Below are 21,328 nucleotides of genomic sequence, written 5' to 3' on the forward strand. Positions count from 1 at the left end.
TCTGTAAGACCTCTACTCACCGGCCACATCTCTTCAGCTGTCCCTAGTGGTCATCAGTAGCCTATAACGTAGAGGATCTTCTCTATAGTGGTTACATAATACCCTACCCGAGTAGGTTTGCACCTGTTTCATTGAAATAAAATATTATGTTTTAAAATTGAGCGGATAAACAGAAAGAGCGAAAGTTGGTTAGTCTATGTTTCATTTCGTAGCCTACACTTAAGTGTTTTTGTACAGTTACCTTGCTATCAGTACATCAACAGGCAAATTCTAATCTAGATACCAGGCCTAGCCGTTGGATAAAGGAAAGATCAAAAAGGCTACCTTCATCAAGAGTTAGCTCTATCGAATTATTTAGACATAGGTCCTTCGGGACTGAAAACCTCCAATAAGTTTATAAATGCAATAGAAAACTCTATGTCTATAATTAAAGTCTGTACAAAGGGTCCTTAATTGCCGACAGTCCATCTCGCTGTGTACCAACCACTATGTACCAGTGATACTCAAATACACCTGAGACACAGGCTCAATGGCAAGTTTTTTTTGTTTTTAAATGTAGCCTACACGTTTTCCTTGTTTCTGTGTAAACGAGGACTGATTTGGGATTATTTTTCATTTCTAATCCTCTGCTTTTCCGTGGGTTGATGTAACAAAGGTTGCTCCCATGATGGACCTATTCCACAAAACATCAAAGCAGGCTTTTGGGTGGAGCATCTTAAACATCTTACCTCGACACAGTCTTTATCTCTCTATGTTTTCCCACCACCGTCGTCATCATCTTCATCATCAATTAACTTTTGTCTTTGAGACTTTAGCCTACTTGAAATCAATGCGTTCAGTTAATGCAAGAGGCTTCCATTTGCATCTGATATAACATGCACATGTTTGGTTAGGAAAAAGTCGTGACACACTCGCTTTCATCATGCCATCAGAGTCCAATAGCTATCAATTGGTTTCCCTGGACTGCGATTAATTTTGGTCTCTTTCATTTTGATGAGACAACAGTGCCACCCAGCGGATAAATCGTACATGCTCACGGGGGCGGAGGAAGGGGGTAAATAAAGCAATGACAACGTCAATGGTCTTGGAGCCCACAACAAAAAAGTCCTGTGACTTTGACACCAAATAAATTCACTTTTTCTACATGCTGACCACTGTAAGTATAACAACAACAACACATTGCATTTACATTTCACCAAGCTGAATAACTTTGCACGCTAGAGGGGGATATAGCCTCAGAAGTGTTGCGGTACTGAAGCGCCGTATTTATGGACCAAAAACATATGTGAAAAATTGTGCGGGAGATGGACGCACAACTCTAAAACTTCCATTAATGATGGTGAACTGAGAAACAAATATGTCAAAACAAGTCTAAACGTCTATGCAATTACTTCAGGCAAGTCAGTATAGAGAACTATATTTACACATATAGCTCTCTCTGATTGTTCTATGTTAACCTTAAACACGTGTAGACTATAGACAGACATATGCCTATGAAACACACTGATCCTAAGATAATAGGAGAGCGGATCATTGCTATTAGTAGTTACTCTAGTGGAAATAATTCATTGAAAATAGCGTACATCATCGATTCATTTTCGTACGTCTAATTGTTTTGCATTGTTTTGCAATACTTTTAAAGGGACCAACAATATTTCAGATTCCACAGTAAATCCATTAGTACATACCCACCTAAATACTTAAGTTACTGTTATTGTCATTACCACAATGGCTGCATCAGTACAGTGCTGCCAACACAGAGCTGTCCAAGGTGCTGAACTCTTACTGTACTCTCCTGCCCTCCCTCCAGTTCTCTCTCTCTCTCTCTCTCTCACACACACACAGACTCTCACTCTTATTCCCCCCCACACACAGACTCTTTCACTCTGCTTTTCACACACACGCGCACACACATTCTCTCCAGCTCTCCTTTCTGTGAGTATTGTGAGGTTATTGCACAAGGAATACTGAACTGAGGTAACATTCTGTATAATTTAGTTGTGGTTCTGTTGACAAAAAGTGGCTCAATTACCAATTGGTAAATTGTCTGTATATCACTGGGAACCCTTTGGCACATCTATCAGGAGCTGATATTGTGCATAGTTGATCAGATAAGAGTTAAAGCCATTGTGGGTTGCATTGTGGGTTGCATTGTGTGTCTTTGTAAACTAGTAAAGAGAGACTATGGACAAGGTTTCATGTCTTATGTAAGCGTAGAAGAGAAGCTGCAGGAGGTACAAGATGCCCGAATACAGATGGGCTAAATTTTCTCTGTTTTGAACACCGAGGTGTGTGTGTGTGTGTGTGTGTGTGTGTGTGTGTGTGTGTGTGTGTGTGTGTGTGTGTGTGTGTTTATACTGTATATGTATGTATGTGTGTGTGTGTGTGTGTGTGTGTGTGTGTGTGTGTGTTTGTGTGTGTGTGTGTGTGTGTGTGTGTGTGTGCGCGTGAAGTGCTGTGTATGTCAGTGTGTGTGGATTGGTGTGGATTTCAGTTTATGTGTGTGAATGTGCATGTGTGTGTTATGTACACATGTGCATTTCTGTGTGAGTGTGTGTATGTGTGTGTATGCATGTGCAGTTGTGCAAGCATGTGTGTGTGTGTATGTGTGTGTGTGTGTTTTCTGCATTTGCGTATATATGCATTTGCATGTGTGTGTGTGTTTGTGTGTATGTGTGTGTGTGTGGGGAGGGGGGGGGGGGTAACCTTGGAGAGTCACTAGTCTGATGACAGCACGTGCCGTTGTATTGTCTTCAGGCACCTCCTCGTGTCAAAGGTCACCTCCTCGCTTGCCCCCTTTGTTCCTAAACTGAAGGAGGACCACCAGTTTCCATGGAGACCTCTGTAGACGCCCCCTCTTCCGCATCCCCTTTCGACTCCGTATGAACCAGCTGGCTGCCTCTGGAGTACGCTGCTCCTCGTACTCTATCAATCCATCACGGCTGACATTACAAATTGGATGATTTTTAGCGTCCGGCTACTAGTGTGCAGCTGTCATAGTATTTATTATTAAGTTTCAGGTTTTATGGCTAAGTATCCGTGGCCCTTGCTTGCCTTGGCATAGAAACAAAATGTGAATTAATCTTCAATGAATTTGTGTTGTGGTGGAAATTTCGAGAATTACTGACGTTATGTATAAGTCATATTTGAAACTTCAAATATGTACAAAGAAGAGCATAGCTCAACTGTAAAACTTGAAACTTAATCATAAAGATCATGCCAGCGGTGCAGTAACTGTCCAATTTGTAAGGCCAGTCGTGATGGATTTGTCCTGATGCCACAGATTTGTTTACATCTAAGATGCTTGGATAAGTAACTTCACAGATTAACACAGACCCCACCCCAACCCCCAACTGCTTCTTTTCTCGCTATGAATATCTGCCACTGATTTCAAATAAGTATTCTGAATAAGATTATTTTTTATAACCATACATAATCAATTCTCTTCACAACTGGGAATAGTGGTAGATTATCTGTTATCCCAGAAATATCAAATCACAAATTTGTCTACAAAAGGAAAAATCTAATATATATTTTTTTAATTTCCTTTCTAGGGCTTTTCAGGCAAGAAAATAAATTATCCTTCTCTTTTTAACACTTTGGTGAGAATGAGCATTCCATAGTATTGCAATATATGGTACAAAAATCTGTCCACTACTTTAAAGTAGCCTATAAAGTGTTCCACCAGATACAAACCTCTTCAGAAGCTCTATGAATCCGTATATCACAGTAACTCATTAAGGCTGGCAAACATCATTGTCTCTGATCCCAACCATCTCCTAAATGTGCTATATAAATAAAGACTTACTTATTTACTAACTTACTTAAATAGAATTGTTACCATGAAACAAGGTACAGGATTTAATAACTGAACAGGGTTAGACTGAATCAACTTTGTGCTTCAGTCAGTCCAAAAACTAAATATTGAGCTGAAGTTAAGACACAATGTGCCTCAAAGACACCGGAGAAATATTGTTGTTTATTATAGTGATTGTATTGTTTATTTAATGCTTAAATGTATGTATTTCTGTATTGTTTCTTAATTTATTTTCTGTGACACTGCAAAGGGAGGAAAAAATGGCAGACTTGTCTTGTCTGAGAGTGTCGTCATCATAATCATATTCATTTTGAAATCCCATCTCTGGGAGATGCTGCAAGTGCAGCAGATATGTATCATAAAGAATAATAAATATATCAAAATTCTTCACACTCATTTCTAGATATAACTGAACTGAATTGTTGTCAGACAGCCTCTTTTGTAATGTTAGTCTGTATTTGGAAATTAAAATGACTTGCACATGTATCCAGATAACATTTACTGTGTTGCCTACATTGAGTTGTATGTGCTTAATTGAAATATCCAACTCCTGATGTGTTTCAAGGCATACTTTTTAAACAGCTATTAAAATCAATATGAGATGTTTCAATGACCAATTGACTGGTTCGTGTGGCTGGCGTGGGTACCTGCTGCTTGTATTAGCATCCCTCTAATGAAATGGGTCCAGATGTCACTGAGGTTCCAGTAAGTGACTAACTGTAACAGGTGCACCTCGGTTCGGCTGTGTGAATCAGCAATGTCTGATGACAGGGGTCGCCATACTAGGCTTACTGTTCAGCTATGTGACAGAGCGACTCATGAGTCACGCCGCTACTTGGACGAGATGTCACCGCGCCGTCTTTGTTTCCTGTAACCGCAACAGGTGTTCAGGAGTCCATCCCTCAACTCTGATGAGATTCTCCGTTTCGTTTGGTTTATAATTAATGGGTTTTATGCGCCTTCAATGACTTATTCATGCTCTGGGTCTAGTTTTGGGGAATTAGGCTTACTCATATCCTCACACTCGAGAGCTAGGTTCCTAGGTTTGTGTAAAGAGGCAATCATGAAGTGAGAACCAAGTGAAACCAAGACTTGAAAGCCCACTCATGTATTCCATTGACTCATAGGCATGCTGATATAAAACAACCGTCGTATCAGTCAGTGAAGCAGTAGCCTAAAAGCCAACGGTCGGGTAACGAATATTTTGTCGTTTATAACACCATGTACTGTAGGCTAGCTTGAAAGTCAGTTGTGACCTCAATTAAATTGAACTGCAGTGAAGCCGTTATATCGCCTGCACATTCTGGTCTACATTTCTTTGGTGAGTACATTTTTTTGTTTTAATATAGGAAACTGTAAGGTAGTTTTTTTTTGCTGTCAATGAATGTTACTCCCACCTTCCGTTTCCCCGCAGTTTTCTTGAACAACGAAAAGTTCCTACAACACCGTGAAATACAAGAATGCCTATTTGTGTATCGGGTCTACGATTAACAAAGTTCTAACCAGAAACAGATGGACTATTGGGTACACCTAAGTCAATAACAAGTTGGTATTCGTCTTTAGTGTTGTATAAGGTTGTAGTTGATAACAATCAGTGTTTTTTAAAAGTTAGGTCTTGCTATGACTTAGGCCTACAATATTGATAGACGCTTGGAACCTTGTCATCTCACAATGCTGGCAACAAAGAGTCGCCAACAGGCAACAGGTAAAGATCCATTTAACAACGTGGCCATACACACACACACACACACACACACACACCTGCCTCTTGTTGTGCGTCACTAGTTACCCTACAGATACATTCATAACGATTAGAAACACCCACTAGGGGGCCCTGACAAAACAGGGTCATTAGGGCACTGCCCCCTAACACAAGAGCCTTTCCCTTGTAGAATCAGTCAGTATCAATCGAACTGTCCATCCTTACGTTCTAAAAACGTGATAAAATGATGATAAAATACTAAAAGGGCCACTTAGAGGTAATAAGAAATAAGAGGATTTTGTGTATTTCCTGCCCCCTAAAATTGACATGGTAGCTAATTCTTGCAATTGGAGAATATAACATTAGGATATCATTATTGTTTGTTGATGTGTTGTCCAAAAGGAAAGCACAGTCCATTTGGCAATTCGATTGAAACGTCGTAGAAGCTGGACAGGGAGCATTTTAAAAAAGGGGATTCCGTATGCTTCTGGCACTTCCCCCACCCTCACAGCTTTACTCGGGCCGGGCGGCGCAAGCTCCTGTTTACATTCGCATTCATTATCTGCATCCGTCAGCGATTTGCTGTAGAGGCGGTCAATTAAATGGCATTTACGCGCAGTTCTCTTCAAGCAATCACCGAGTGTGACCACATGAGAACAATACGCAAATGGGGGATATTTGTGAAGCATGTTTGGATCTCTGTAGTGCGAGTACTGTTTGTTTGTTGACTTTTCTCATTTCTAAACCAACCATCTGCAGAAAATGCGATTTTTCTTTTCTCAAATGCATTTCTTAATTTTATCAGAACTTAAATGTTCAGAAATAGAGCTTTGAAGTGTCTAATATTGTGCCACTCAATGATTTCCACAAATTATGAAATCAGGCAAATCTAAAACATTTAAAGTAGACATATTTCGATATTCTTCACTTGTTAGCCCACCACCCATCCAAACTCACACTATTGTCTGTAAAAAATAGTCCTGTTTTTTTTTTGGCATACAATATGTGATTTGCTACATTTTCAATTAAATGACCATAGGGCAAACGTAGCCTTCTTCAGATAGGTAGACTGCAATTCTATTTTCTCGTGCTATAGCCAACTCATCCTCATACACGCTTTGAACGTTGCGTTTTGAATGTGCAGGGACGTGGAGGATGTTTGAGATGGACAGAGAGAAAACTGACCATCCACGCTGAGTGGCCAGAGGCATAGAGGGGGTTGGGGGTCACGTAGGCCCAGTACTGTCCGAGGGGAGCACGGCGAGGGCGCGCGCAGGGAGGTGGGGTCTTCTTCCGACCCATGCAGCTTCAGTTAGGTGTTCTCGCCTCTGATTGGCCTCCTTCTGATTTTGGGGCCTATCAACGTGGAATGTGTAATTTATCAGCGAGATGATTGCAATTGAGTATCACGTGGCCTTGACCGAAAAAGGTGGGGGTGGTATGTGAAATAGATAGGGTGAAGAGAGCTATTGGTGCTTTGTGCTTGAGAGGTGACCGATATCTCGCAGGGAGGATTTACAGAAAAAAGGACAATAATTTGGATATCTATGTTTTTGTTTGTTTGATTCAACTGGCGTGCTAGAGACCCTGGATACCACTGGCCATGGCAGAAGGTAATGACACAATCTACTTGCAGTTGTATTGGTAGGTTTAAAGGTGCCTTTTTTGAGGGGGCAAGAAACAGAAAAGAGTGGGTTGGGTTTCCTTGCATTGTCTCCCAGATTTGGGGGGTCCTTTACAAAAAAACCTTCCCAGCTCTCCTTTTTACTTTGTATTGGTGGGGCCAAACTGTCTCCAGATCCTTTTGTTTGCTCGTTTCCACTGGCTGTCGTGTCTTCATTATAGCCTCTTTTCTTTCTGGGGGGGATTTTGAAAGGCTCTTGAGGAGAGAGGGGCATGCGTGGGAAGCGTGGACACGGATATTTAGGATTATAATTTACTCGGGCTAAAAGGGTGATATGGGCTCAGTTTGCCATCAGCTTTATACAGGTGAGGTGTTGCACAACATTTGGTCTCAAATCTCTCCTAACGTTATTGGTTGTGGTGGGGTAGTAATAATTAAATGTAACTTTATTTTAGTTATTTAATTGATGTAAGCGTGTCTTTGGCTCTTGATGTATTTATGTTTTTGGCTATGTGTTTTGTTTTCTATATCGAAACGCGCACAATTGTATACATTTAGCACGTTCAATAATACCTAGCATATTATGAAAAGTCGCCTATGTTAATCGATAAACTAAGTTACTGGTGGTAGCCTGTCAAACATTAGTAGACAGAAACATGTACTTTTATATAGTTTATAGAAGTTTATTATTGTTGATGTCTTTATAACCAATGTCTTTAGAAATGCATTGTTGTAATATGGCTGCGTCAAATGTTTTGGTACATTTATTTCTTAGGTTGATCAACCTGTTTTATTTTATTTTAATTTAATGCTGCCCCGCTGAGAATTAACTTCTCAGTTATTTCATGATAACTTTTTTTGTGGTTTGTCATGTTATCAAACCACATATCTGCAGTTCTGCTTTAAATATGAATGATTGGATTGTTCCCTAGAGAATACTTCGTTGATTGATGGCATTGACATGCACAGATTATAGATTTATTGATTTGAGTTGTCGTTTTACTAAAGGATATTTTGATTATTTTTGTTATTTATTTTGGTTATTAATTGGGCATTATTATTATTATTATTATTATTATTATCATATAACAATAATTAATCATTTTATTTTAAGATGGCCTACGTTTATTCGTTTCAGTGTAATGCAAAGAAGGCAACATTATGGATGTTGCAAGTCATTTCGAAATATTTAACCAAATAAAACCCCGTTTGAACGAAAAGCATGTGTCACGGTGGAACTGTCCACGAGTCAGTCCAGGGGTGCCATGCCTGCATTTCGCGCGAAGCTTCAGTTACCTCTTTATGCAACACGTTGATAAACCAATCCATGTCGAACCCCAACGGTGATGATGCCGAAGAACATTCACGTAAGATACCACCCTTGCTCGAACGAATGAGTGAACAGTTGGGTTTACTTAATCTGGACGATTCTTCTTGTTGGATTGAGAGAATTTCTCACATGGTTGTGGTATTTTTGTTTCATCCGAAGGGGGCTGCGCAAAGACCGAAGAAGGGGAGGCACCGAGCTCCGAGGAGGATTCTGGTTCTTTTCACGGTAGCGGAGTGTGCAAATGGTTTAACGTACGGATGGGGTTCGGGTTCCTATCCATGACCAACAGGGACGGTGTCCCTCTCGAAACCGCCGTCGATGTGTTTGTTCATCAGGTAAGTTCGATACATTGACGCACCACCATAGTATGGCGCATGACATTGTTTATTGTTTTCTAGGCCCAGCATGGAGTTCACGTGAGGATATTAAGCTATTGGCTAACACACAAGACAGTTCCTTTTGATTTGCAGTTAAATTTAAGACTATTACTCGTGTTTTGGGGAACATAACAGACTTCTTCGAAACGCAGTAAAAAGAGGTTAAATTCGCCCCGCCCCTTAATGCTTGGTATTGATCAGATATCTCAAATAAAGGACCAATTGCAATCGTATCTATCCGTAGTGCCTTAGTGGAGTTATACCCAACGAAACGCGCAGAGTTAGTCATTTGGTGATTTAAACTATGAAATACAGGTATTCTGACACATTATATTCTGACACATCGATTTAGTTCCCCGTAATCTTATCTTACTGTGTACGCGCGCGTGTGTGTGGTTGTGTGTGTGTAAGTGGAAGTAAATGTATTTTGAACTGGACTGTTCATGATTGCGCAAGACCTCTGTTTTTTTCTGTATTGTCACTCAGGCCTCAAAGTGAACTTATTTTACCTGGCACCAAAATTGTTTTATGACCATTAACTCTCCTCACATATTGTGGTGACTATGTACTTGTCCTAATCATGGTGGATTCGTACAAATACCCAGTCATTTAGCCAGGAGTAGGCCCAGTGCTTGTGGAAAAACTGTATAGTTTTAGAGATTTGTTGAAGTTGTGTCCGGGCAATGGTCCTGGTGTGGGTACTTTCATATAAAAATCTATAACTATATGTGTAGCCTTAATAAATATGGGAAAACAAGTCATGTTCATTTGCCCAAAAAATGGCAACAGTCTCATAAAAGAAACACATTGAATACCAGAAGGGTTGACCAGCAGTGAAGCAAGCACTGACCTTTATTTTCCATCTCTGAAATTGAGCTGTTTTCCGCTAAGTGAGGTGGTCTAAGTGGTGTGATCAGGCTTGTCTCATAGATCAAAGCAGATAAATAGTCCAATACATTGATTTTATATATAGATATATATTATCAATGTATTGGACTATATATATCTTATATATATATATATATATATATATATATATATATATATATATATATATATATATATATATATATATATATATAGACATACATACATACATACAGTCAATGGTCAAATATCCCTCTGCTTTGCCTTCTCTTTATCATTTTATCTAACTCAAGTTTGTTCGAGATATTATTCTGGTCTGTCTTTTTGAATGAGATCAGAATAACATTGTGCTTTCAAGTGCCCAGTCCATCCATGCCATCAGAAGGAGTCATTCATCCTCTAAACCTGGTTCTGTTTAAGGAGTATCACTGATAACTACCACTCGGTTGTTTGTTTAGATGAGAAGGTCAGGGAGATGTTTCAGAGTGTCCTCGCAGGATGCATTAATAAAGCCTGAGTGACTAGTTTCTTGAGACTTAAAGCAAGACCTCCCTTCACAAGCTTGCCAACTCTGTTTGCGTGAATCAATCACACTCGGAACTAGTTGCTGGTAGAGGACCTGTAGGGTTTGGCTGGACAATGGTGGCCATTGTCAGTCTAAAAGAAGGAAATCCTGCCGGCTGTGATGTGGTAGAGAGAGAGAGAGAGAGAAGGTTCTGTAATATTTGGGTTGTAGGTGCATACCTCATAACACAGAGTATTTGAAAGTAAATTTTGCAGGAAACAATAACTTGATATCAAGGGTCATGGGAGCAGTGTATACAGGTTGCAAAGTATTGACATTTATTGAAGTGATTGAAAGAGAGAAAAAGTGCTGAAGATTTTGGGAGAGTATTTTTAGTGTCCTATTTGGAGGAATAACTTACAACAGAACCAAGACAAATCTCCAGAAAGCATTGGGGAGAGAGAGAGAGAGAGAGAGAGAGAGAGAGAGAGCACCAAACTCATTCATAAAAATCTTCAGGAGGAGCCAGTAGTAAAGAGGGGGTGTGGGGGGGGGGGGGCGGGGGTCGTTGTTGAGGTAGTAGAGGTCAGCGCATAGTTCCGGGAAGCCCTGACGGGGGTGGGGAGGAATGCGAGGTTGTCAAGCAATCAGGACTCTGAATTCCTTTCCCACCAAACTTACTTCAAGGGCCCACCCAGCCTCCTCCCGCACGCCGCGGTGCCATCAGGAGCGTCTGGGATAAGCCCGACGGCATGCGCCAAACCATAACCCCACTCTTGAGCACACACACACACACACACACACACACACACACACACACACACACACACACACTATACAGACACACACACACACACACTATACAGACACACACACACACACACTATACACACACACACACACACACTATACAGACACACACACACACACACTATACACACACACACACACACACACACACACTATACAGACACACACACACACACACTATACACACACACACTATACACACACACACTATACACACACACACACACTATACACACACACACACACACACTATACACACACACACTATACACACACTATACACACACACACACACACTATACACACACACACACTATACACACACTATACACACACTACACACACACACTATACACACACACACACTATACACATACACACACACACATACATTCTCTTCTTGTGCTGCTTCTTGCTGCTTTCGTCCTCATGACCACATCGTTTAAACAGCTCTTGAATGTTGGTGCTGCTTTTTCAGTCAGATTTCCCAACCGCTCCAATCCCCTTTCGTTTTTCTTTCTCTCTCTCCCTCTCTCTCTCTCTCTCTCTCTCTCTCTCTCCCCCCCTCCCTCCCTCTCCTTACTGCTAGCATAACCTGGCTATCTATCTGGAGTATTTATTGGCCCAGAGTAAATTGAAGCATGTTTTCGGCAGGGCCTGATCATATCAGCATTGCCAGTTCAAAGGCTGGTGGTGCTTGCATGTTATCTTACGGCTTTAAGCTTTATTTTATTTTCCCTTGCCTGACCCTTTCCCACACGTGCCTGTTGAGCAACCATCCCAAGAATGCAACTCCTCCCACCCTGTTGTCGCTTGTCTACCTTGCCCCAACGCTCCCAGTGCCCTGTGTGTGGGTCAGGTTGGAGTTTGACCACACATGGGCTCTTTTGGTGAGAGGGTCCAGGGGTGATGGTTTCACCAGAGGACGAGAGCAAGCAGAGGTTTGCTTTCCATTTGGAGGGGTTCTGATCACTGGGGGAGGGGTGTATGCAGTTAGACCAGGTTCACACACACACACACACACACACACACACAAGGGGGGAAAGAGGGTGAGGGGGAAGGGGCTGGTACAACTGAGCATTGATGTTTTAACCAGGTTGTCAATTGAGTACGATTTTCTATGGGGTTTCTCACAAAGGAAGTGGGGAAGCTTGGGTGTTGCCATTGACATATTGAAATGCTCAGATGGCTTGATGCAGGCATGCACACCATTTCTGTGGTAAACAAAAGCTAGATATTGATACACCATTTTTTTTGTCATGTTGCTGCTTCATTTGTGAAACTGGTTCATTCTATTCTCAAAAACAAGACAAAAGAGAAGACGCTTTGTTTACTTTGACACTTTTTGTTTAATGACGTTATTTTCCTTTTGTGTCAGTCTTATTTGGGAATCCATATCTTTGTAATATCTTAAATTTCCTCACAATAAACCTCACCATAACCATAGATATCAAAACAATGAACATCTGCACTTTTGTCCTATCCTATGATGGCAGTCCATTTTTGGTTCTTGCTTCCTTAATGTGTCTCTCCTTTTCTCTGCCTCTACCTACCCTCCCCCCTCCCTCTTCCCCTTAATCCCCCCCCCTTGCCTTGACAGAGCAAACTGCACATGGAGGGCTTCCGCAGTCTGAGAGAGGGAGAGACCGTGGAGTTCACCTTCAAAAAGTCATCCAAGGGCCTGGAGTCGCTCCGGGTGACTGGCCCAGAGGGAGCTCCCTGCGTGGGCAGTGAGAAGAGGCCCAAGGGTGCCCAGAAGCGCCGCTCAAAAGGAGATAAGTGAGTCTGCTTTCACAGTCTGTGGGAAGGGACCAAGTGGAAAAGAATTTGCCGTTTTGTTTATACTATACCTAAAATGTCCTCACCGGAAGTAAAGGAGAGTAAGGGTGATGTTATACTATGCACACCCGCGATGGTCTGTTACAGAGGACAGAGTTACATAAATGTAGCCTTCAGAGGGTGTACGACTCGCTCTTTGCAGACATTCTCCCTTTTTTTTTTTGGTGACCGTCTGGACTTGGCCACTCACATTCCTTCCAATGTTGGTGAAGTAGTGGTAAGTCTGAGTGGCCGGTATGTTGTAAGGATGCTAGCTGTGCATAGACAAGTGGAATAGAAAGTGTAATGAGAACAACAACTAGGTTGTGGTGTCTGCAGATGTGCGTGTCGGCAAGCGAGTGGAATCAGGGCAACAGACCAGTATGAGTGCTATTGTACGGAGCTTCTGAAGGGACATGGTGGGAATCGAATTTTAGAGGTTCTTTTGCGTTCCCTCGCAATCATTTTTGTGTTTCCTTGCTTAAGTTTTGTATTCCCTCGCAATACTTTTGACCTACTGCGAGAGAATGCAAAACTATTGCAAGGAAACACAGTAGGAACTCAAAAAATAAATTCCCACCTCCAATAAGAATACATTCCCAGCATGTCCCTTCGGGGGCTCTGCACTGTTGTGCTGCTGGCATGCTATGGTGTGTTTTAAAAACGGCAATGTTTTGACCCAAAGTGTTTCACAAAGACCTTGAGGCAGTCATGGGGCACTGTGGAATCTAGAGCATTTTACTAGTGTGTGTTTGGGGAGGAGAGGGAGTATCTAGAGCATTTTACTAGTGTGTGTTTGGGGAGGAGAGGGGGTATCTAGAGCATTTTACTAGTGTGTGTTTGGGGAGGAGAGGGGGTATCTAGAGCATTTTACTAGTGTGTGTTTGTGGAGGAGAGGGGGTATTTTGTCTTTCAATGCTTGAAAAAAATTTGGGGAGGGATAAATTATATTGCATTCTTGGAAATTAAGTTGAAGTAGGGCTGTGAGATATGACCAATATCTGTTATCACAATATAAGTAATCTCGTATCACAATAAAAATACATGTCACAATATTGCACATTTTTTTCTATTGTAAATTCGTAGGAAAAAAATAGTTAATAAAACGTAACCACATTGAAAGTTTCTTGGTACATTTTGAAACGTACTTGACAAACAAGGCCTAAATTGTAATACAAATGTAAGCCTTTTTCAGTGACCTGCCAATGGCAATTTATTGACTTAATTGACCTTTTTCATTGAATGTAGATTTGTACTCCCAGTTGATAAGTGGCAGGGCTGTTTTAGCTTGTACAAATGCAAAAACATAATAATGCAACTATATATCACGATATGGCAATATAGCTGAAATTCATATCAAATGGAAGAATTCTCACAACATACGATGGAAGGAGGGTGTGCTACACTGTAGGGTCATTGCCCTTTACCCACGGACAGTCGAGTCGATGTGTGTCCTAGCTGAGCTAATCTAGCATAATGCGGACCTCAGGAAGACTGCAGGATGGCTGGAGCAACGAACATTGTTGCCATGGTACTCCCATCCACATTAGAAGCCATGTATTCTTCAATACGCAATAGTGATGCCAAAGATGGTTCCCACAATACAGGGAGATCTAGCTGGCCTTTAAACAGGAGGAGCATGAACCACATGCATGTGAAAACTTATGCATGATGCACCATACAAAAATCTTTTCCTATCGTGGATGAGTTGAAGCAGTTACTCATCAAAAAGGGAAATGCTTTGTCAGGTAATGCAAAACAAAAGCCGGAGCTCTTTCCCCCTTCATCCTCTCCTCTCCCCTCTGGCTTGGTAGTGCTGCTCCTGCTGCTTACAGGCGATGACTTGACCTGGATCAATAGGTTGTTTAAAATCTCAAGGCCCAAGAGTTTAACCGCATCAAGCCATCTCTCTCTCTCTCTCTCGCTCTCCTTCTCTCTCTCTCTCTCTCTCTCTCTCTCTCTCTCTCTCTCTCTCTCTGTCTCTCTCTCTCTCTCTCTCTCTCTCTCTCTCCTCTCTCTCCCCCTCTCCTCTCTCTCTCTCTCTCTCTCTCTCTCCTCTCTCTCCCCCTCTCCTCTCTCTCTCTCTCTCTCTCTCTCTCTCTCTCTCTCTCTCTCTCTCTCCCCCTCTCCTCTCTCTCTCTCTCTCTCTCTCTCTCACCCTCTCTCTCTCTCACCACCACCCCACCCCCATCCGTCCATTGCTCTCTCTCTCCAGTTGCTAGTTATTGATGGTCAGAGCCTTCCCACAATCCTTTTCCCTTTTTTAATCATTTGTGCAGGCCGGGCTGCCAAAGGCTCTGAGGGACCATGGGTACATTGTTAGTTTGTTTTCAGCCATCCTGTTGAGAGCTGCTTCACCAGATTGCGCAAGTGCGAATCATGGCTGTTCTTTAAATGCTTGTTCCCATTGACTGCATTACTTGCGAGGTAGATGGTGCAGCTTGGTGGCTAGTTGTTTGTCTCCTCTAGGATATTGGCCAGCTTGTTTCTGAGAAAATGGATCTACTAGGTTGAAGAATGCAAGTGAACTGAATGCAGTGATGTTACAGAGGAAGTCATGTAGGAGTTGATGAGATAATGGGAGGGCAATGATATGAAAAGTGTATGTTTATATTTCTGTGAGTATTTTATTCCTACCACCCCTGTGGTGTATCACTGACATATTGTCACAAGTAAAGGCACAGCAGGAGGGAAAAATTGTGTCCATTTAATTAATAACAGATGTAGGTGCTGGAGAGGGGTCAAAGGTCACCGCTGCCATGGCAACAGTGGGGTGTGGTGAGAGTGAGCAGGGTTGTGGAGGGGTGGTTGGGGAAGCGTGAGTTGGAGTCAGAGGGCATAGGTCATGCTGCAGCATTGAAACAAAGAACCAAAGACCCCCCCCCCCCCCCCACACACACACACACACCACAACCATACTCAGATAGCCTGTCCACGCACAACCTGATCAATAATGCCCCTCCACCACCGCCACACACACACCACCAGCACCAGCACCTTCTTGAATGCAGAAGGATGGGGGCAGGGGAGCAGAGCAGGCACAGGTCCAGAGATGGATCTTTGTATCCTGAGCCAGTGCAGTTTAGTGCTGCTGAACTCTGCACAGTTGCCAGTGTTGCTGTAGCTCTGTGTCCACTGTAAAGAGGCGTTTGTTGTTTTCTTGTTGTTGTGGTTTAACGCATGTTAAAATGCTCTAGTGGGACTGGAGGAAATGTTTTTTAATCTCCTTCTTTCCTTTCTTTTCCTTAATGGAAAGACTATAATGGCTATAAATGGACATATTTATTCCAAACCATGCATAGCTGTAATAACCAGCACAATGGCACATTTTCATTGTGCTTAATGCAAAACCCATGCCCACAAACATTAGCCAAATTTCCCAAAAACCTCTGTGAGTACCGCATGTTCATCTGGTGCAGAGTTGTACTATACTGCCCTCTGGTGGGCACAGCTGGTATCTTCAGCAGTCAAAATCGATGCCCCTTTGTACAACATAAATATTCAATAAAATTAAATATTGTGGGGATATATCAATTTAGGGAATATCTAAGGTACACAATATACTTTCATGATGTTTCATAAGTAGTCATATGTTTTTGGTAAATTGTTCATTTGATAATTTTGGTAGACCACATCTAAGGCCCGACATAATATCAGTAGTTGTGATTTTTGTGATTGTGATCTTTTATTCGCTACATCTTCCATGCTGTTTCAGATGCTACAACTGTGGAGGCCCTAACCACCATGCCAAAGAATGCCAGCTCCCCCCTCAGCCCAAGAAGTGCCATTTCTGCCAGAGCATAGCCCATATGGTTGCCAGCTGTCCGATCAAAGCACAGCAGTCCTCGCCCGGATCTCAGGAACGGTCGTCCTCGGCGGCAGGCGGAGAGGAAGAGGAGCTGATGCGTCCGGCTCCCGCTCCGCTTCCTCCGGAGAGCTCCGACTAAGGAACCGGATAGTCAGGGAGACATGAGCCAATCAAAACGCTTCACTGGAATGCTGCTTCGAGAACTACCTCAGGTTCTACTTTTTTGTGTTGTTTTTGTTTACTTGAGCGCAGATAACAACTGAGTTCTTCACAGTATGATAGTGTTAGTTTAGAATGTCAAGTTGGTTAGAAGCTGGAGACCACTATATGTCAGTGGCTTCCGGAAAATCATAATGATATTGAATAGTGAATTTGTTGACAGCTTTTCAGTGACGAACGTTTTTCAGTTTGACATTTTCCACCTCTATTTTTGTTTTCCTGCCTTAGCTAAGTGTCTTAGATTTGTACGGTAACAATCAGAAATCCAGCGAGTTTACAAACGGCAATAATCAAGGATGTACATCATGACCACGCCATATCACTTTTTCTCTGTAACGTTTAGGGCTTGTCTTGTTGGACATATATGAAGTTAATGACGTGTACTCCTTGATTTCTCAACCCTTTTACCTCCTTATTTAAGAACAATATTTGCCAAAGAATAGAGAAACAAGCCTTTATTTTTGAACATAGTGTGTCTTGACTGCTATGAATGTTAAGGGGACTGAAAGAAAGATGGCTGTTTTGTCCTCCATCCTAGGAGACACGGCTCTTTCCTGCAATCAATCACCTTGATTTCTATGGCCAAGTGAATGTTAAAGACTGTAGTGTAACGTTGAGTGCTGCACCTCTGTGCTGTGAGAGCTCAGTGTGTAGCCTCCTCCTGCCTTTTACATGGTTGATAACTTACCATAATGTAATTCAAGTCTTTCTTCAGGTTGCACAGTTGTTAAACGCAAGTATGGCAGGTATTATACCTCAGTGTACGGCTTGTATATAAGCTGTCTGTCAGTGTTGAAAAAGGCTTGATTGTAAAGAAATGGCGGTTCCCTGTAGTTTTTATGTAAACATGTTGGGGAAGTACCGTAAAATTCCTCAAGGGAACTCTTTTACTAGATTCTTTTGTTTGTTGTACTTGAAAAAATATCTAGAAAGCTAGTGTGTTCGCTAGAGTTCTCTTCCACAGGTTGGGTTTATGACTTCTCAGCACCCCTTATGGTGGAACGTACAAATTGTGAGGGAATCAGAGTGCATCATGGGAGCTCTGATAGGATGTCTCCCAGCTTCTGTAGAAGTAGAGATCGAACCTGACATTAATGTATATAAATATTATCATTTAAAACCATGATTTATTTATTTGTAACCACACATGCTTATCTTATTAGAAATCATGAAGATTTTGTCTTTATTTTGGTTTCTTTTTCAAGCCTGGAGGTTTTGTTTACTTCCTTGACTGTGATGTTTGATAATCTTATTTTAACAGTGTGATTTTGCTTTGTTTTCTGGCACCTCAAGCTATAGGGAATTGAAAATCCTTCGTTTTGAGCTATGCCAAAAAATGTATGGAGCAATTCACTGCACTAATCATGCGTTATACATTCTATTGATTTATGTTATTGTTTTGTTATTATTTGTTTTGTACTTTAACTGTTAGACTGGGCTGTTATCACAGCCAGAATTTTACTTTCCCACAAATCCTCAGTTTTTGCTCAGGGAATTATTTAATCACTTTATTTTTATTATTTTCAAAATTAGTTTATTTTGAAATACAGGTCTGCATGCACAGTGTAAAAATGCGCTGGTTTGCTGGGAAACTGTGTGTAATATGCCTGAAGCAAGCCTGTCGATCAATGCACTACTGTTACTATCACAACCCACAGGTCCCATGTTTATTCTATAGTGACGGATTAAAGTTGAGTCTTTTGTTTTAGATTTGAAAGATCATAAATATTCCCTAATTGAAATTGAGGATCTCTCTTTTCCATTTCATGGTGTGTAGTATAGATAGAATATCAGTCCTGCTTCAGTCTTGTATATTGTTATTGTACAGAAGCAACCTTCATTTATGATAATATAACAATGTTTCCTTTGCATGGTAGTTGATGTTTTAGAAGTAGAGTAACCTTGTCCCAGTGGTTAAGGAGAATGTTCTTGACAGAGATATGGGGTTGTGGCCTCTCTCTCAAGACTTGTGAGAGACCTAATCATTGAACTAACATAACCTGTAGCTGTGAGGGAGTTGTCATGGAAGTGCCCTTGGTACAGAGATATTCTATAATGCTGTAATGTTCGCCCCTGGAACCATCACAACTGCTGTTTTTTCCAACCATGTTGTCTTTATCTATGTAGTTTATGGGATGTGGTCTTTCTTTCATATTTTTTTTTATTTCATTGTGTTTTGATCTTAATAACGAGACAGAAATGCCTTGTGATGAATCTATACAAGTCTACCTCAGGATGTGTACATGTATGTGGAAATGGCTATGCATTTTGGTCATGCCTTTTGAAGAGTGAGTGCCATAGTTTTTGGTTGAGTTTGTTTGTGTTTCTTTTTGTTGTTTGTTGTTTTTTTGTGGCTGTTTTTAGTGTGTGTGTGTGTGTGTGTGTGTGTGTGTGTGTGTGTGTGTGTGTGTGCGTGCATGCATGCATGGGATATTGGTTTTTGGTTTTAGAGAAGTCTGACTGCATAACTGGTGTTGAGCAGGAAGCAAATTTGAAATGTTATAATTTGAATTGGATTTTGAGGAATTGGAAGAAATGTCTATCATTGGTGGCTGTTCCAGGCAAATTGGTAGTAGTCAGCCAATCACAGATTGCCTTGCAATTACTGTTTGAAGCTCTATCAATTTGCAGGACTAGTATTTTATCAGGGTATTCTGTGGCGACATTCCTCCAGAGTTGTGTAGAATGTTGCACAAAGGCCTAATTAAATTCTGATCCAAAAGTATGTCTGAGAACAGACAGGGACTAATGTCTGTTTTGATGGAGAATACTGATGCGTACACTAAGATATAAATGGGTACTGGAAAGAAGTGATGGTATGTGGATTGTTGATACACAGCAGGCTTATGTTCTAAAAGACTAGAATGTCTCATGCTATGTTTGTTAAATTAGGACTCTCCTGACTGGAGTTAAGGTGACAGTGATTTTAGTTACAGTGTTAAGTTTCCTGTAATAGCCAGTTTGTTTGACAAAAAAAGAAAAAAGAAAATCATTATCTACATTTAGCAGACATGGGGAAACTCCCAAACAATTCTTATCTGTGTTGTTATGATGGTGTCCTGGCAGGCTTTTCAGAAAGCTTTCTGTTGGAGAGCCTAAGGTCTACCTTTTCTCAGTAAGGAGTAACTGTCATTAACCTCAAATAGCCTAAGCAAAATGCCTTGTAGAGCAGTGTCCCTAAAATCAAACTTGTCAGCAGATTCAAGAAAAGGTTATGTAACAACAAGGATCAATAAAACCGTGTTAATCACAGTATAATCCATGTTTTAGTTTGATCATCAACTCTATGTTGTCATTTGCTCAGTTCTGTCATTTATGGTCATAGTGTGTTTGTCACAAATAAAGCTCAGGGTTGCAGCAGAAGCACAAACATGAACAACAACGTGTTTGCACAGAGCATATTTCTGATTACTGTTGCTGTTTATTATCTTGTCTGATTTTCCGCTTGGGTTTTGCATTCCTCATGGTGTCCGATGGAGACCGTGAAAAACGTATTTTATAATTAAGTGACCAAAGAATGTAACCACAATGACTGTTATAACCAGTGGTTTTGTTATATAACTCATGCTCAAGGGTGTTCTGCAATTATCCAAGAGTCAAGAGAGTAACTGGTTGGTTCACGTCAGCCTTTCCATTTCCAAATCATTGTGACAGCATGCATTTCAAACAAGAATGTTGTGACCAAGAATGTGTTTCAGTGTTGACATTCACTCCTTGATTTATTGATAATAAATATCTTTCTATTACAACAAGAGAATGCATAGTGTGTCTATTTTCATTGCTTCATATGACACTTGAGTATGGAATGCAGCAGGTGGATTTTTGTTTTGTTTACTCGTCAATGGTGAGTCAAGTAGCCTATGTACTGTTTTATAGGCTGTACATTCTAATATAAACATACCATACCTAACATAATGCTATAAATTTGTATCTTTGTCTCAGTTCATGTAGCCTAACCTGCACTGAAATGAGCGACTCAACCATGAGTGCTGCACTGTAATCTTTGGGCTTTGGCCTACTGGTTAGCAGACTTATAACGGAGGGTTATAATACTTATAATAGAGGGTTGCCGGTTCGAGCCCCGACCAGTGGGCCGCGGCTGAAGTGCCCTTGAGCAAGGCACCTAACCCCTCACTGCTCCCCGAGCGCCGCCGTTGAAGCAGGCAGCTCACTGCGCCGGGATTAGTGTGTGCTTCACCTCACTGTGTGTTCACTGTGTGCTGTTTGTGTTTCACTAATTCACCGATTGGGTTAAATGCAGAGACCAAATTTCCCTCACGGGATCAAAAAAGTATACTTATACTTTCCTGAATCCATGAATGGCTCTTTAAGGGAACGTACCAATGTAAACCACAGGGGTGTGCTCCTTCACTAACTTCACGATGTACTAGCCTTTTGGTCATTTTAAATATATGTCTTCAAATAATAACATGTATGAGTGTAGTAGTCAT

General features: G+C 41.3%; 1 protein-coding gene across 2 annotated transcripts; it reads left to right on the forward strand.

The window, feature by feature from the left end:
- Nucleotides 1-6,947: 6,947 nt before the first annotated feature.
- LOC121696217 (protein lin-28 homolog A-like) lies at nt 6,948-20,608 on the forward strand. 2 transcript variants are annotated; one of them, XM_042077572.1, is made up of 4 exons: nt 6,948-7,132; nt 8,633-8,808; nt 12,633-12,811; nt 16,566-20,608. In XM_042077572.1, the coding sequence occupies exons 1-4, from the start codon at nt 7,123-7,125 to the stop codon at nt 16,795-16,797; spliced, it is 597 nt and encodes a 198-aa protein (XP_041933506.1). In that variant the 5' UTR covers nt 6,948-7,122; the 3' UTR covers nt 16,798-20,608. The 2 variants fall into 2 exon arrangements, with proteins under 2 accessions (XP_041933506.1, XP_041933504.1); XM_042077570.1 differs by lacking the exon at nt 6,948-7,132 and adding an exon at nt 8,399-8,510.
- The last annotated feature ends 720 nt before the right edge of the window (nt 20,609-21,328 follow it).

This window comes from Alosa sapidissima, chromosome 21 (genome assembly GCF_018492685.1).
Source record: "Alosa sapidissima isolate fAloSap1 chromosome 21, fAloSap1.pri, whole genome shotgun sequence".
Taxonomy (NCBI): Eukaryota; Metazoa; Chordata; class Actinopteri; order Clupeiformes; family Clupeidae; genus Alosa; species Alosa sapidissima.

Bases quoted from the DNA above. Each gene is read 5' to 3' on its own strand.
- LOC121696217 (XM_042077570.1), top strand. From the start codon at position 8,471: ATGTCGAACCCCAACGGTGATGATGCCGAAGAACATTCAC. The intron at 8,511-8,632 runs GTAAGATACCAC...TTTCATCCGAAG, and splicing joins TGATGCCGAAGAACATTCAC to GGGGCTGCGCAAAGACCGAA. The intron at 8,809-12,632 runs GTAAGTTCGATA...TTGCCTTGACAG, and splicing joins TCGATGTGTTTGTTCATCAG to AGCAAACTGCACATGGAGGG.